The 15154-nt window shown below is 45.8% G+C and overlaps 1 protein-coding gene across 1 annotated transcript in view; it reads right to left on the reverse strand.

Annotated features, from left to right (window-relative positions):
• The window catches only part of LMX1A (LIM homeobox transcription factor 1 alpha), a 62738-nt gene extending 56786 nt beyond the window's left edge, over positions 1-5952 (reverse strand). Inside the window, exons 1-2 of the mRNA XM_088154063.1 lie at positions 5877-5952; positions 2918-3104 (exon numbers count right to left, since the gene is read on the reverse strand). Coding sequence (XP_088010189.1) covers positions 2918-3104; positions 5877-5943 — 254 coding nt within the window. The 5' untranslated portion in view covers positions 5944-5952. The remainder of the gene's footprint in view (positions 1-2917; positions 3105-5876) is intronic.
• Positions 5953-15154: the final 9202 nt, after the last annotated feature.

Consider the following 15154-nt stretch of genomic DNA (forward strand, 5'->3'; position numbering starts at 1 on the left):
CTAATCTGAAGATGGCTGTCACTCCCACCTACAAAAAGAACAAATGGCTTTCATCATTGCAGGAGGAAAAAAATCCAGAAGAAGAAACTAAATCCAATGTTCCAATGTATTTACAAAAGAAATTGTTCACTGCATTTTATCATCAGGACTTTCCATATTCCGCCAGTGTTTACAAGTTGAAGGAAATCATTCTGACAAATGATGTGAAGTTCTCAATTTTGTAACATCAGAAAATATCCAGCATATAGTAGTCTTACTATATTTATATATATTACTCTACTAAATTTTGTTGTGTGGATCCTGTCTTTTTATCCCTTGTCCCAAATACAGTTTTGTCATAAGTCATGATGCCTCTTGTATGAATAAGCTTGAATAAAACATAGTTCTGCATTTGTGCTGTCAAATTCCTAGGATTTTCTGCCATTATATGTGGTCTAAATGGCAAGAATTACAGTGCAGGAAAAAGAGTATGAAGAGCAAAGAACAACTAGAATGGAGCAATTATAAGGAAAGGGTACAACATTTGAGGTGGTTTAGCTTAGAAGAAAAGATTTATAAAATTATGTATCAAGGGAAGAAAGTGAGACCGGCCTCACTTTCACTCATTCCTCAAAGATTCACCTCAATGTCAGAGGACTTCAAACTAGATAGAGTTTGATGCATTTCATTGGGAGGCTCCAGCCTCCTTGTGTTCACACAGAAGATCTGAAAAAATCTGTGTTCATCAGAGTACAATTCTCTGTGCAGCTTGGAATCTTACTTTATCAGAGAGTATGGAGATTGCACTCCAGCAAACACAAGCATAGTTCCCCTCAGATGTCTCATCTGAACAAATGCAAATCAGAAATAATAACAGGCGGAATTACATGCATTGCCCATCTTCTACCCATTTTTAAGCCCTAATGCATACAGATAAAGAAGGCTAAAACCACCCTCTAGAACCTGGAGTCAGATTTGGCAAGGATCACCCATTTTATGGAGTCTTTGGTGCTCCCTGAGCTTGGTTGTTTGCTTGCAGACGTTTCATTGCCCGACTAGGTAATATCATCAGTGATGTTACCTAGTTAGCTAATGAAACGTCTGCAAGCAAACAACCAAGCTCAGAGAGCACCAATTACTCCACAGTTCAATCCTGAGCTACATATATTATCTTCTATTGGGATCACCCATTTTGATTGTCTTAAAAGGAATAGACACAAATTAATGGAAGATATTGCTAATAAAGGTTCTGGGATAATGGCTAGCTGTTTACTTCTGGCATTAGAGACAGTATACCTTTCAAACCCAGTTTGTGGGGACTATGTTTAGGAGGCTACTGGGTTCCACATGTCTTGCCGGAAGGCTTCCTGCAAGGCACCTGGTGTTCACCATGAGAACAGAATGCTGGACTAATTAGACTACTGGCCTGAAACAACAGGGCTCTTCTAATGATACTAAGCAGCAAAGCACAGTCAAAGAACAACACATAGGTATATTACTGCAGTGTACATTATGTGCCAAAACTATAACACCCACTGTGCAAGTTCCCACCCCATGGGAAAAAAAAATCCTGTCCATAGGCATAGCAATGGCTACTAACAAGGTGAAATAAATGAAGCCCCCCAATTCAGAGGGAAGAGACTGAGGAGAATGCCCTTATGGGTTTCTTTCAAGCAATGGGCTGCCTATTCTGGGAAATAGGATACTGAATTAGATGGACCTCTGAAGCGGATGAGTCAATTCCAGGCTGAGGGAAACAGTTTTAGTGAGATCTTTTGTTCAGTGGGATTTTACAGAGGAGGGAGGAATAAAAAATTAATGGCTACCTCTTTTGCTCCCTTTTTATTTTCACTTTTGTCTATATCTAAGAAACTGCTTCAAAGGGGCTGATTTCACCTAACAGAACTGTTTTGTACAGAAATGAAAAACTGTAAGTAGAATATTCAGTGAAAGCAAATGTCTATTTTCTATGTAGCCATAGTAACCAAGTATGTGAAGAATTCATACTTCACATGCAGTTGGGTCCTGAGGAAGACATGTAGCCAACTGTGTCTTCCTCAGGACCCAACTGCATGTGAAGTATGAATTCTTATCTGCATTAATATAAACGCAGATTTGTGCCATATTGATCAAGGTTTCTATATGAATTGCTTACACCCTTCTTCTGTTTCAGTGACAAGGCCTTGCTGTCCACAGAGATCAAGTTATTTTGCCCTAGAGTCTCAGAAAAGGTATATTTGTGGCTGGAGGAGGAACACAGTTAGTTAAAGCTCTGTCTTCTGAAAACCCTGTTGTCAGCCCAGCCCAGCCCTTTCAAGAGCAGAGAGCCTGCTTTAAAGGTGGGAAGCTGCATTCTCCTCTTAAGGCTGAGATGGAAGGGGACCTGATATTCTGCTGGAGATCCTGTAGGGCAGTGTTTCTCAACCTTGACAACTTTAAGGTGTGTGGACTTCAACTCCCAGAATTCCTCAGCCAGCATGGCTGGCTGGGGAATTCTGGGAGTTGAAGTCCACACATCTTCAAGTTACCAAGGTTGAGAAACACTGCTGTAGGGAATTTCATTGCAGTGGCCGGAGTGAACCGGAATTCTGGTTTTAGGCAGGAGGGGGATGTTTGTTTTTTGCATGGGAGTGCCTCTGAAGGCTGCAACAGGGACAATCCCATTTTCTTCAATATTCATCCTCACCTCACCTCCGCAGTCCTCGCTCCTAAGTGTGCCGAGCCTGCCTTGAGACTGGCCGACTGGGCCTATGGAAGCCTTTGGTCTCACTGCCCAGCATGAGGCTCCCAGGAGCACTTCGCTTGATCTTCTGGGGCTCTAGCCTTGGCTGGGGAGAAGCTCCACTCGGCTCCTTCCTCGGCTTTAGAAAGGAGGAAAGGCGGGATCGCCCCGCGGCCGCTGGGCTCCTACCGAGCCACGCGAAGACGGCGGACTTACTTCTCGTAGTCCAGGCGGCAGTAGAGCTTCTGCTCCCGGTAGAAGCAACTGCTCTCCAGGGGCTCCCGGCAGGAGGCGCAGCGCACGCACCGCTCGTGCCACAGGCGGTCGTTCAGGCGCAGCAGGAACCGCTCCGAGATGATGCCGCGGCAGCCTTCGCACACCGAGCGCGGCCTGGCCGCTCTTCCTGCAACGACCCAGAAGGACGGTGACCCTCGCGGCAGCCATCGCCGCCCCGCCGCTCGGAGACTCTCCATGGCGGCGGACCTCGACGTCCTCTGAAATCCCACGTTAACCCTCTTGACAAGTTTCTCGGGCATTCTATTGTCCTACACGTCCCCAATTCGTTTATACCGTTTGGGTTCTCTTGAAGGGCAGAGTACCGGAGTCAGGGAAATACCTAGCGAGGGTGTTCTATTCCCAATTATTCGGCCAGCCTGGGAGAAACGGAAGGCGTGCCTTCACTCTCCTCCCAGCTTTTCCCGAAAAAGACGCTAGGAACCAACATCAGCACCCGAAACAAGTAAACGTGGCCTCCGCTTGCAGCTGCGATAGGCCCGCCTCAACGCAAGTAGGCTTTTGCAGGTTTCCCAGGCATTCTTCGCGGGGGAGGGATTGCGGCCTCCCCCCCCCCTCCCGCCGCGCCCCGCCCCGCCCGGAATTTGGAACCCTACCGCCTCCTGTTCTGGTTGGCCTCGAGCGCAGGAGGGATTCTGCTTTCCCCCTCTTCGATTACGGCCACTTTGTAAAGCGTCGCATCGATGGCGGCATTCATGCCGTTATAACCCAGGAGCGCCCTTTCCATGCCCGCCCTGCCACAGCAATGAATCCTTGGAAAGTAAAGCCCCATCCTCAGCCCTGTCGGCTGGGACTTCACTCCCAACTCGCGTGCCTCGGCCGCGACGCCTTCAAGAAATTCCTTCCCCAAGGATCTCGTGCCAGCTCGGGCGGAAGCCTGACGGGGTTCAAAATCTTCCGTAGGAAGTGCCACTGAACGACTTGCACCAGAGCCAACCTGCAAAGGTCCTACTGCTGGCGTTTGAAATCAGCGGCAACTTCACCGAGCTCAGCCAGTTGCCAGCCCAGGACGGAGGTTCTGCAACAGCACGGAAATCCTGGCACCCCACTATTAGATCTGAAATTGTTGCTAGGAAGTCTGTCTCCTTTGCCTGCCTCCAGTTAGAGAGTCCCTGGGGAAAGGATGCCTTCCCTTTCCACCGTGGCCACCCACCGAGCCCACTTTCAACTTATCCTCCGAGCGTTTCTTTCTGGGATGAAATGTGAAACTGTTCCCCCAAGGCTTACAAGCCACTCTTGCCTTTCCTTCCTCTTGGTATAACACAAGATGTTGATCTGGTTTCAGTGCCGCTCCTGTGCTCGTCATTTCCTCTAGAAATTGGGGTCCATTCCTCTTTCCCTTTCAATTCTGAAATTTTGATTCTGTTTTTATTTTAATTAAAGGGCCTGTTGTAAAACTCTGGCGTAGGTGCGATTTCTCTCCTGTTGGTGTCACAAAATGAGCGCTCTGGTTGTTTTTTACTATTTGGAAGTCAGATGATGACAGATTAGGTGCTCTGGACAGAGGTGCTGTTGTTGGGGGGCCGGGCGGCGTTTAAGAGGTCCTCTGGCGCTTGAAGACAGAAGGCAGGAGTCTGTATTGGGCAGAGCCAGGGTTGGTAGCAATTTGAAGCACAAACGGAAGAAGAATGATTTTCTATCTATCTTCCTCTGTAAAGTACGTTTATGTCCACTGTGAAACATTTATTCAAAATATTTATACCCTGCTTTTCTATTCAAAGGCTCAAAAATGTTAATTTTGATTTACGCAAAACCGATTGCTTTCAAATTAACAATTAGAAGCGTTTTCCCCGAACTATCGTTATTTTTTACATTTTATGAAATATATGAAAGAATGAAATCAAAATTTACAGCAATAGGAAGGAGGAATTTTTTTAAAAAAAATCTGGGCCCGTTCAACACAATGTGTTGTTATTCATGTTAAAAACTTGCTGGAGAGGCACGTTATCATTACCTGCTTTTTCTCTTACTGTGCCTTGTAAAATGTCCTCATTATAAGGAGGGAATCCAGTGTGCACCTTTGGAAGAGCCCTCCAAGGCGCATCCACCAGAAAACAGTGGCACCAATGCTCTGGGCAATCCCTTTCAAGGTTGTCTCAGAACCTGCTACGGAAACAAATCTGGAGAGGGGCCTTACAGGACTTTTATTAGCTGCAGTAATTATGATGAAAATCTGTCCAATCTGACCCCTCTTATGCTTAATTTAAATGCTGCAATTTGATTTAAGCTATTATAATTGTCTTCCATACATCCTGCGTTAGTCTAATTGTTAATTAACGATATTAATTGGAACGATCTGTACATGTAGGTATGTACACACACGCGTGCACACATTAAACATCTAATTATTGTACTGTATTTTCTTATCTGTGTGTTTGGATGAGTAAATACTGCTATTCAATCAGATAAAGTCTGACTTCACTCTCAGGTAAATCTTGAACTTTTCTTTTTAAACTGCTATAGAAAACACCTGCCTGCCTGTTTCACTCACAGGCAAGACCGATTTCTCTCTCTCTCTCTCTCTCTCTCTCTCTCTCTCTCTCTCTCAGGTTTTTGTTTTTGTTTTTTTGATGTTTGGTTTTTTTCTGGAGGATGATTTTTGAGACGAAACAGAATACAATTCTGTTCCACGATCTCGTCTAGCTGTCGGCTCCTCCGCCGGCGGCATATGCGGAGAGGTGGCGGTCTCACTTCGCATGCCTTCCCTCCTTCTCCTGGGGGCTTTTCTGTTGGGTAGGGCAGAAGGGCCCTGCCCTCAGGTGCCTCAAAAGCACTACAAAGGGGAAGGAGACCCGCAGCCGTCGGGGCCGGCCAGGCTCAGAGACTCGCCCCAAAGCCAGGCGGAGAAACGGCGGCCAGCGCGCGGTGGAGCACTACTTACCCAGCAGCGGGGCAGAGAAAGAGGCCGGCGGCGGGGGCTCCGGGTCGTCCTGGAGAGTTTCCTCCATTTTCAGGCCGTCCAGCCTGGCCGGAGGGAGGGCAGAGAAGAGCGCTCCGATTCCGCTTGCAGAGAAGGGAACAGGCTTGTAAGGCAAAGAATCCCCGAAGCGGCTTCCCCGCAAACCGCCCCACCGGCAGCACAGTGGGCCCCGCTTGGACCCCAAGGGACAGCCCCGGGCTGGCTCTTCTTGCCTTGCGCAGGCACCCGGGCTGGAGCCTCCGGCACTTACCTGCCAGCGGGAGTGGCCCTGCGGCGCAGAGACCGAAAGAAGCCCTGCCTTGAACGGCGGCCCAGAAAGGGCTTAGCATCGCGCCTTGCGCCGGGAGAGGCTGGGCTGCTAGCCCAAGCCCACCGCGAGGCCCGCGAGCTCGCCCGGAGGTGGCTAGAGCCCCATCCTTGGTCCTGCCTAGTACCGGGCCAGCCGCCAGCGGCTCCGGCCGTCTCTGCTGTGCTTCCTCGCCGCTGGGCGGGTCCCTCCGTCGAAGGAGCGGGGGTGCCTTCCCCGGGGACAAGCGAGAGGCATTCCTGCCCCAGCCCGCGGCTTGCGCTGCTCAGGTAACCCTGGAGAAGGGCCGAAGCCAGCGGGAGCTTTTCCGCGGCGCTGAGCAAACGGAGTCAGATGTCAGGGCGGGAAGGGATGGCCCTTGGCCCGCAAGCTCGGTAAACGGGAGGAGCAGCGCCGACCCCCGGCCGAGGGGAGGGGGTGGGTGCGGGTCGGGGGGTCGGCGCGCCCCGAGATCAGCCTCCCACCTTACAGAAGAGGGGTCGAAAGCGATTTAGCGCGACTGCGATGACGTCGCTCCGCTGGACCTACCCGGTCTCAGGATTAAATCTTCGCGGTTCCTACGACTTTTCCGATTACAGTACTTGGGCGGAGGTTTTCCTCTCACGCCTCTTGGGTCACTCCCCGCTGTCCTTCCCGCTACCTGCTGCCTCGGGTCAGCCGGCTAGCCAGGCCTGGGGCAGGTTGGGAGCCCTTCGGAGCAGGCATCTCGGGGCCGCGGCGAAAACGCGCAGTTCTTTCTTGCTCCGCTTCTCTGCGGGCAAACTCTCCTCGTCCAGCCGGTCTTCCGAAAGAAATCCAGACTCAGGCAGAGGTTTTCGACCCGCCGCCTAGTTAACCTGAAATTGACTCGACGCCAGGACGATTCCATGCGCGGGGGGAGGGGGGTGATTATTCGATGGTTTCAAAAATGTCATTCAATAAATAAGGACCGAGGAGCCATATTGATCTCTACCCCCCGTCTCGAAAGCACATCCAGCCCTCGGCGGTGCGCGGAATAACTTAAGAAAAGTTCGGCCCCTGCTCTGCCCCTGCTCCTTCGCCTCTGAGCTAAAGCCCGGGGGCTCCAAAAGACAGGCACGATTAGTATCCCAGGCCTGACTGAACAGCCAAATTCGAAGGATGAAACCTAGATTCCCTTTCATAAGTATCCCAGGAAAATTGTTTCCGAAGGGAACTCCTGGAACAATGCCTACGCCCCGCGGTACCGCCCGCTTGACTCCGTCTTCGCTTTGCAGTTTGCAAAGCAAGCATATTCTGACCCCTTTGGTCCCGCCAGTATTTCTTCAGGGACCGCCACACTAGGGGGATCAAACCATTATGCCCTTATTTCCCTTTTTCCATCGCGAGCACGAGACAATCTGCCTGGAGCTGCACCGGTGCAGAGTTGGACATGGACCGCAATGCCTGCCATCCTGGAGGGCACCAGGTTGGGGAGGGCTGCGAAGCACCTAGTGGGCGGGGCATTCTGTTGGAAAACTCAGGACTGAAAATTTCAGGATGCTGAAATTGCCCTGCCCGCTGTCCCAAATCTCACCTCGGCACTTTGCGGTTTTGGCTCTGAGACTGAGCAGGTGCGCTTTGTCATGGACATCGTCCCATCTGAGGCACCAATTAGTTTGAAAAAGGAGGTTGGAGGCGGGTGGTTGACCATCAGCGGCTCCAGGGAGGGTGCTCTCTTTCTCCCCCCCCCCCGCCCACGCCAATTCTGCTGGGCATTTTGAGATCACTTGCTTGTTGCACCAGAAAGGAAAGGCCGAGCACCAAGCATAATAAGGACACCCTTTCGTCCTGGCTCCCTTGGGAGGGAGGGCAGCCTGGAAGCTTTGCTTCTCTAGGGATGGTGGAAGAGACTTGGCAGGTATGGCTCCAAGTGCCCCGAGGGGCTTCTTCTTCACAGGGTGATTTGACTGGAGGAAATGGGAGACCTTTGCACCCTCGGAGGAGCTTCCCAGGCTTCGGCCTGGCCAGATGAGCCGGGTCTGAGACATCTGGAGAGCACCCTCTGGAAATCTCCTTTGGTTATGACCCCAGGGATCTCCTTTGGTTATGTTCACTACGATCCAGTTCCTTTTTGCAATTCTGCAGGTGCTCATGAATTTTCCTCACTGCTCCTTTTGCTAAATAGTGAAGCTCCTTTTCCCTTCTAAGTGGTTTCAGTGGGGGAGTGAAGCACAGGCTTCAGTCTCACCCAGTACCAGTAAAAAAACTATTGGCCTTAAAAGATCTAATTTTCCTAATCGGGTCTTTCCTAATCGGGTCTTCTGCAGATGCCTGGGAACTACACTTCTCAGAAACTCTAGCCAATATTATCAAATGGGATTCAGGGAGCATTCACCACAAACCACTGGAGGGGACTAGGCTGGGGAACAAACATTATATTCTCATTGTATTCATAGCGTAGTAGTAGCAAGTATTGCTTGTGAGAAAGAGAAAAGAAATCTGAACTTGACTGTATTTTAAGCAGATGCTTGTGGATTAGAAAAAGAAAATGAAATCCTTTAGCAGAGAAGAAGAGTTACTAGAATTCAGAACTTCTCTGATGTTCTGTGCAATGGAGTCTAGGAAATAAACTTAAAAGTTAAGGCACTGTTAGCAGTGTTTTCAGTTCCAGGGAATTTTTGCTGGCTTATGTCCAATAAATGCTTGGGTCAAGAACTGGAAAAAATAATCTGCCATTGTTTAAGGTCAAAATAGGCATTAGAACACTGTATGTTGAACAGCATATTATGCAGTACAGGTAGTATTCATTTAGTAACTACAATCGGGACCAGTTAAGCAAAGCAGTTGCTAAATAAAACACGATTTTACAATCTTACTTCAGCTTTCCTTTGCTTTACAGATCTGCGAAAGTTGTAAATGCAAGGACTGGTCACAAAATTACTTTTTCATCACCATCATAACTGTGAACAGTCACTGTTCGAGGCAGTTGCTAAATGAGGACTACCTGTAATCTCCTTTGCCACCAGGTCATCCACTGTGATGCCCAAAACTTCTCTTTGGTTTAGAGTTGGTTAGGGGCTGGGGGCCAAAGAGAGCCCTGAACGAAGCCTGTGATGATGGAACTTGAACTCATCTAACTTTGTTCCTCTTCTTTTGCACACAAAACTGCTTCAGTTACCTGTGAGGATTAAACTAAGTAAGACTTATGTTTTAGTAAATCTGCAGGGTTATGCGCTGAGAATATGTTTTGCCTTTGATGAAACTAAATAATATGAGAAATTGCATCTCTGTATTGCATTTGCTCCCTCCATATTACATAAATAACAACAAAACATAATTTCATTATTGCTGGGTTCACCCAACACAATAGACTAGACAGAAATAAACTGGGCTGCTTGAATGATGATGTGATGATGATGTGATCTATGGACATGGTAAGCCCATTTGTTCGGGATTAGCATGTTATGTATTATGTGTTTTATTAACCTGGATTTAGGAATTACAATATTACATAAATCCAATAAATCCAACCCTGGTGTTCTTTTACCTCTTGTCCATATCATTGGTTCCTGCTGGCAGTGGCAGAGTTGGAGAAACACATGGTCTATTGTATTTGAACTGGAGGACACAGCTGCTGTTTTCTGCATCTATCAGTCCTGCACTTTTCAGAGTGTGACTATTCATTTGTCTGCTTAAGCCTGGGGTGGGCAACCTGCAGCTCCAGGGCCATGGGCATCTCCCTGAGGCCCTTATTTGCAACCTTCAGCATCTCCTTTGAAAACCGACAGCAGTTTCCCTCAATTTTGGGTGGGAAACTCATGAAAACTGGAGTGAAAGCTCTAAAGTAGGCATATTACACTTTTTAGGGGGGGGAAATGCTCAAACTGCCAGATATATGTGACTCCTATCCATTCTGCAAGCTCTGGTGTTAAATGCCATCTTTGCCCATCCCTGGCTTTTATTTATTTATTGATTGATTGATTGATCGATTTATCAAAACTGTAAGCCACCTGACTCCTAAGGATTTTGGACACCTCACAACAATCAAAACAAGGAAATTACAATAAAATCAGTTAAAAGGAAGAATGTTAAAATATAGCAAGAATGACAGATTAGATGGAAACAAAGCAAGGGGTCTCACTCTCTCTCCGCAAAGGCCTGGGTGAAGACCCAGGTCTCCATGGCTCTTCTAAACAACAGCAGAGTGGGGGCCGTCCAGATCTTGGGAGGAACCTCATTACAGAGGGCAGGCACTGCTACAGAGAAGGTGTGCTTCTAGGGTCCCGATGGATGACACTGTTTAACTGAAGGAACCCAGAGCACGTCAACTGTAATGGTGTGTGGGAATTACCTTGGGAGGCAGGAGGAAGAGCCGCAGATTAGACAATGGTCTGATAAGATGCAGCTTAGCCCACAGAAGGAATGGGGGCATGGCAAACATCTCAGAAGGGTCCCTCCCTAGTTTCTTGGACTGTAACAGTGAGGTGAGGAGGTTGTAAAGGTGACTGTAAGGGGGAAAGATGTACTTTCAGACTTGCATGATTCCGTTAACGTAACCTTACAAGAAAGTTAGAGCTAGTACTTCTGGGTGTGCTTCTTGCTTGAAAGGCTGACACCAACCCTGCAAGATCAAATTGGCTGGCCAGATATAAGGCATGAGCAGTTTACATCAGGAGTTGAAGTCCACTCATCTTAAAGTGGCCAAGTTTGGACAACACTGGCTTAAGCTGTGTCATTTTCATAGTAAGAGAGAGTGATGCTGGAAAAAAATGGCCTTTCCCCCATGATGCTCCTTCCTTAGATTTACAGACTTAGAGAGCTGGCAACTACTTTGGAGAAGGATCCAACTTCAGTAGCTCAACGGGCACTTACTTTGCACAGCAAGAGGCTCAGGTTTAGGAGATGGGCTAAGATGGACCTTTGCCAAGGGAGCCTCTGCTAGCCATCTTGTCAGTAATGAAGGGCAGGAGAAGGCAACTTTAGTTGTTGGGGTAATTTGTAAGCCAACTTCCTGTAGGCAGTCTTCCCCCAGCGCAGTTGGTCACCATGGTGTAATGATCTGAGTGCTAGACTGGGTCTGGGGAAACACAGGTTCAAGTCCCCATTTGAACAGGGAGCTCAGTAAATAACTTTGGGTTCACCCCTACCTCAGAGGGTTATTGTAGGGAAAAAATGAGAGGGGACTGCCCCATGTTTGCCATCTTAAGCTTCTTAAGAGGAAAAATGGGACATAAAATGAAATAAACAGGAAGGAGCGGAAGATTCTGCCCCTTCTGGTTCTGATCTACCACGTTCCTCCACCTCCCAAGTAGTCTCACATGAAGACTAGCCCCATACAAAGAGCTGGTCACTTTGCTTGCACGTACACATCCCCGTCTTGCTCACCGAGTCATAAAGGTCTTTCCTTATTGCCATGTTAGAATGCTACCCGCTTTGGCAGAAAACGGTACTGGCATAAAAGTCTGCTGCCCCCGCTGCCAATCCCTGCTCTGCAGTGATACCCAAAAATGGTGTATCCATGGGCAGGCTTGTTAAAGAGAGGGATTGGTGGATTCCTCTAGTATTCTTTCCTTTTCCTATCAGAAAGTCACCAGCTGCCAGGAAAACATTTTCCAATCACTTTGGAAAAGTAGGAGCGCGGCAGGTATCAGAGAGGAAGTGACTTTTGAAAGAAAGATACACCAGTTGGCCATTTGTCAAAAGCTGTTTCTGGGTTTGCCCATTTTATGCAGGTGCATTCAAAACAAATCCAGCTCCCAGTTACCTGGTATATATGGGGCAGGGTGGGGGGCTGCATAGCAATGCTCCTGCTTCACTGTGGAGGTCCACCAGCACTGGTAAGCCTCATCTTCTTCCTGCTTTACCAACCCCCTTTCTGATCCCAGGGACCAGTTAATCTGTAGGATCAGAGACCTCAGAAGGGGCAGGATTTTCTTTTCACCTATCATCAAGATTTGAGAGGTGGCACGTAAAAGAGAAGTGTCTGGGGATGACTGATACTGGGGGGCTATGCAGTGAAGCAGAAAGACTCCTGCTTCAGCATGAAGTCACCCCAGTGCCAGTCAGATGTTAGTCTGGCTCCTTTTGAAGACTAATTTAGTGCTCTTTTGCAACACACTGAACTGGTGGCAGGGTCGTATGTTGTGAAGTGGAAGATTCTGTCTTATGTCATGCTGCAGCCTTTCCCCCCCTTTCCTAGTGCTAGTCAGTTATTAGTTGGACCAATGCCTCTTCAAAAACCAGGTATCCAATTTTGAGATCAGCTTGGAGACTTGGTAGATTCTGGGTGAGAGGCTGGTTGAAAAAGCGCCAGATTTTCCTACTGTCCAAACAAGAATGGCATCAGAAGACAGTGCTCCAATAAGAGCTGGACTGATCCTACCAACCAACAACAACCTATCAACATATCAACACCAACACATGGACAGTTAATTATTGTACCAGGCTGTATCCATGGTGAAATTGCCATGGCTTGTTACCTGTTTAAGGCAGAAAATACAACTTTAACATTACAACAGCTAAGGATGATCTTCAAGCTGCCTCAGGTATAGGTTGAGGACAAGATGAAGAACAAAAGAGGTCACTAGGACATATTTCTTGAATGGTTAGGTGAAAGGGTGACAGATGACAAGGGGAATGTGATGAGAACTAATTGGAAACCTAGAAGTGGAAACCACCAATTCTCTGATTGGAGAAAAAAGCTATATTAAACATAAATGTTTAATAAATACTACCAGCTGTAGTATTCCTTGACACAGACCCCTGTGGAAGGACCTACCTCTTCAGTTATGATGTAGCATGTGGCACTGAGGGAAATTCTACAAAGTTCAAGCTACAATTTGGACCGATAGACTTGATTTAGATGCAAAAAAAAAAAAAAAAAAAGCCACACTGGTTCCTGGAAATAGAGAGATTTCTGATTTGATGCAAATCTTCTCAATAAGAATTGATCAAAAATTTCAGAAACTACAGAATTGGCAAATGTTAAGGCCAAAAGCAATTAATATCAAATCCATTCATATCCCTATGCTTTGATCGCAGGTTAAAGAGCTTGTTGATCCTACCAAGATTTGCATCAAATCAGAAATATATGTCTCTCATATATATGTGTGTTTGTGTCCATAAAATCTTATATAAGGAAGTGATGCATATTCTTCAACAAATTGAGAAATTCTATAGGAACCTTGATATGAACACCAATTTCTTCTATGATTATTCCATTCATATTACCATATTTTGCTTATGTATCTTACAGTAATTCTTAACCATGGCTATTATATTATCTGTTAAACAACTAATTTAACATAACATAATTTGACATAATTTGCTATTTTTCTTTGTGGTTGCAATGTGCAAATATTCTATCTGCATTACTCTCCTATTTATGGTTAATTTGTATACTTTGATCTATACCCACAGACAACTGTTTTTAAAACAATTGTTTATTTCTTCCCACTTATGTAATGGAATGGAAATGGTAGTCAGGGTGCCATTAACAAAACGTTTTGAACTTTTAGAAACTCTTCTAAATAGAGAGCATCCTATTCCTAAATGTTTCTCAGAGAACTTAATGAGTGCAGTTACATCAATAGAAACCAATTTTAATAGTACACAAAATATTGTATCTCTTTTTTATATTTAGGGGACTATATAATATACAGTATCCATAGCCCAAAGAACAGTCTCCACCTCTTAATTAAGTTTCAGATACATTTCAGGCAAATTATTTTTAAAAAATATGTAGAGAAGAAATTCTGATATAAATTATCCACTCTCTCAACATTCTTTAGGCCAGAAGGAGATATTCCTGCTGAGAACTTTTTGAGAATTCCAGAGCTGCTAAGACATTGCTTTGTTAGTCTGCAGCAGAAAAAGTGAAAGAAGTGAAGCAAACCTTCTGCATTCCCAAGCAGGCAGAGGTGCCTGGAATCAGATTCCCAAGCAGCCATGTGAACTTTAAAAAGGATGTGGCTTCTGTAACAGTTCAGAAAGACACGTACATCTTGTCTATCCTAAAACTGACTGGGCTTTCACTGCATGACAATTTTGTAGAAAATAAAGAAAAACAAATAGCTATGGTTTTGCACCCAAAATACTTTGGAACAGCAGAAATAATAGTCTTACACGAACAGACTATATGAATTTATGCCATGGAGCTGAATCAAATCTAGTCCAGTGCTTTCTGTAAATGCAGTAAAATAATAATGAATATGTTGAAAACCAGAAGGAACTCCACAAATCATTAAGAAAAGTTAAAAAAAAAAAACTGTATAATTATCAGTGCAAAAGATGAAATCAGATACTCCACTGATTGGTTGAACAAAAGATCTCCCATGAATAACAGGGGGGAAAAACACCCAAATTTATTGGGAAATTCTAAATCAAACTTGGAGTGATATTAATGTACTTATAGAGGAAAAATGAAAAAGTTTGAGCTTCACAAAAAAATTGAAGGTAATTAAACTTTGAAGGCCTGATGCAGATGTTTTATGATCTTCAGAGAGCACAAAGGTGGTGTCACACCAAGGTTATGCTTCTGCATATGTGGATATATGAGTTGGAATTGGCATAAGAGTATTTTGGGCTGCAGAAGTTAAGCTACTTAGGCATTCCTACTTATTTTCAGTAAGATAGGCATGGTACACTCTGTGCATGTAAAGAAAGCTTTGGCTGGATGAGATATGGTCTTACCGTATCTAGAGTAATCTCCTGAAAGGTATGGATTTGAGGTGATGGTCCAAAGCTAATTATGGGATACAGCACTTCAGCCATTTAGGGTTAATTTTTATATCAGCTTATTATTATGACATTTTCCTGCATACAATCATTTATTTGCATTATATGTTTTATGTTTATCTTGAAGAGTAGAGTATCTTGATCACAGAGATGTATGATGTGTCTTAGTTCTATGTTTAATTCAAGTGCAAAATAATATAAACTTTAGATTTATAGTCACTCTTCTGATTGGGCTGTTTCATGCTTCATACAAATA

Source organism: Python bivittatus, unplaced genomic scaffold (genome assembly GCF_059951505.1).
Source record: "Python bivittatus isolate LINGU-HERP-01145 unplaced genomic scaffold, Pbiv_v1 ctg000700_np1212, whole genome shotgun sequence".
NCBI classification, from domain to species: Eukaryota; Metazoa; Chordata; class Lepidosauria; order Squamata; family Pythonidae; genus Python; species Python bivittatus.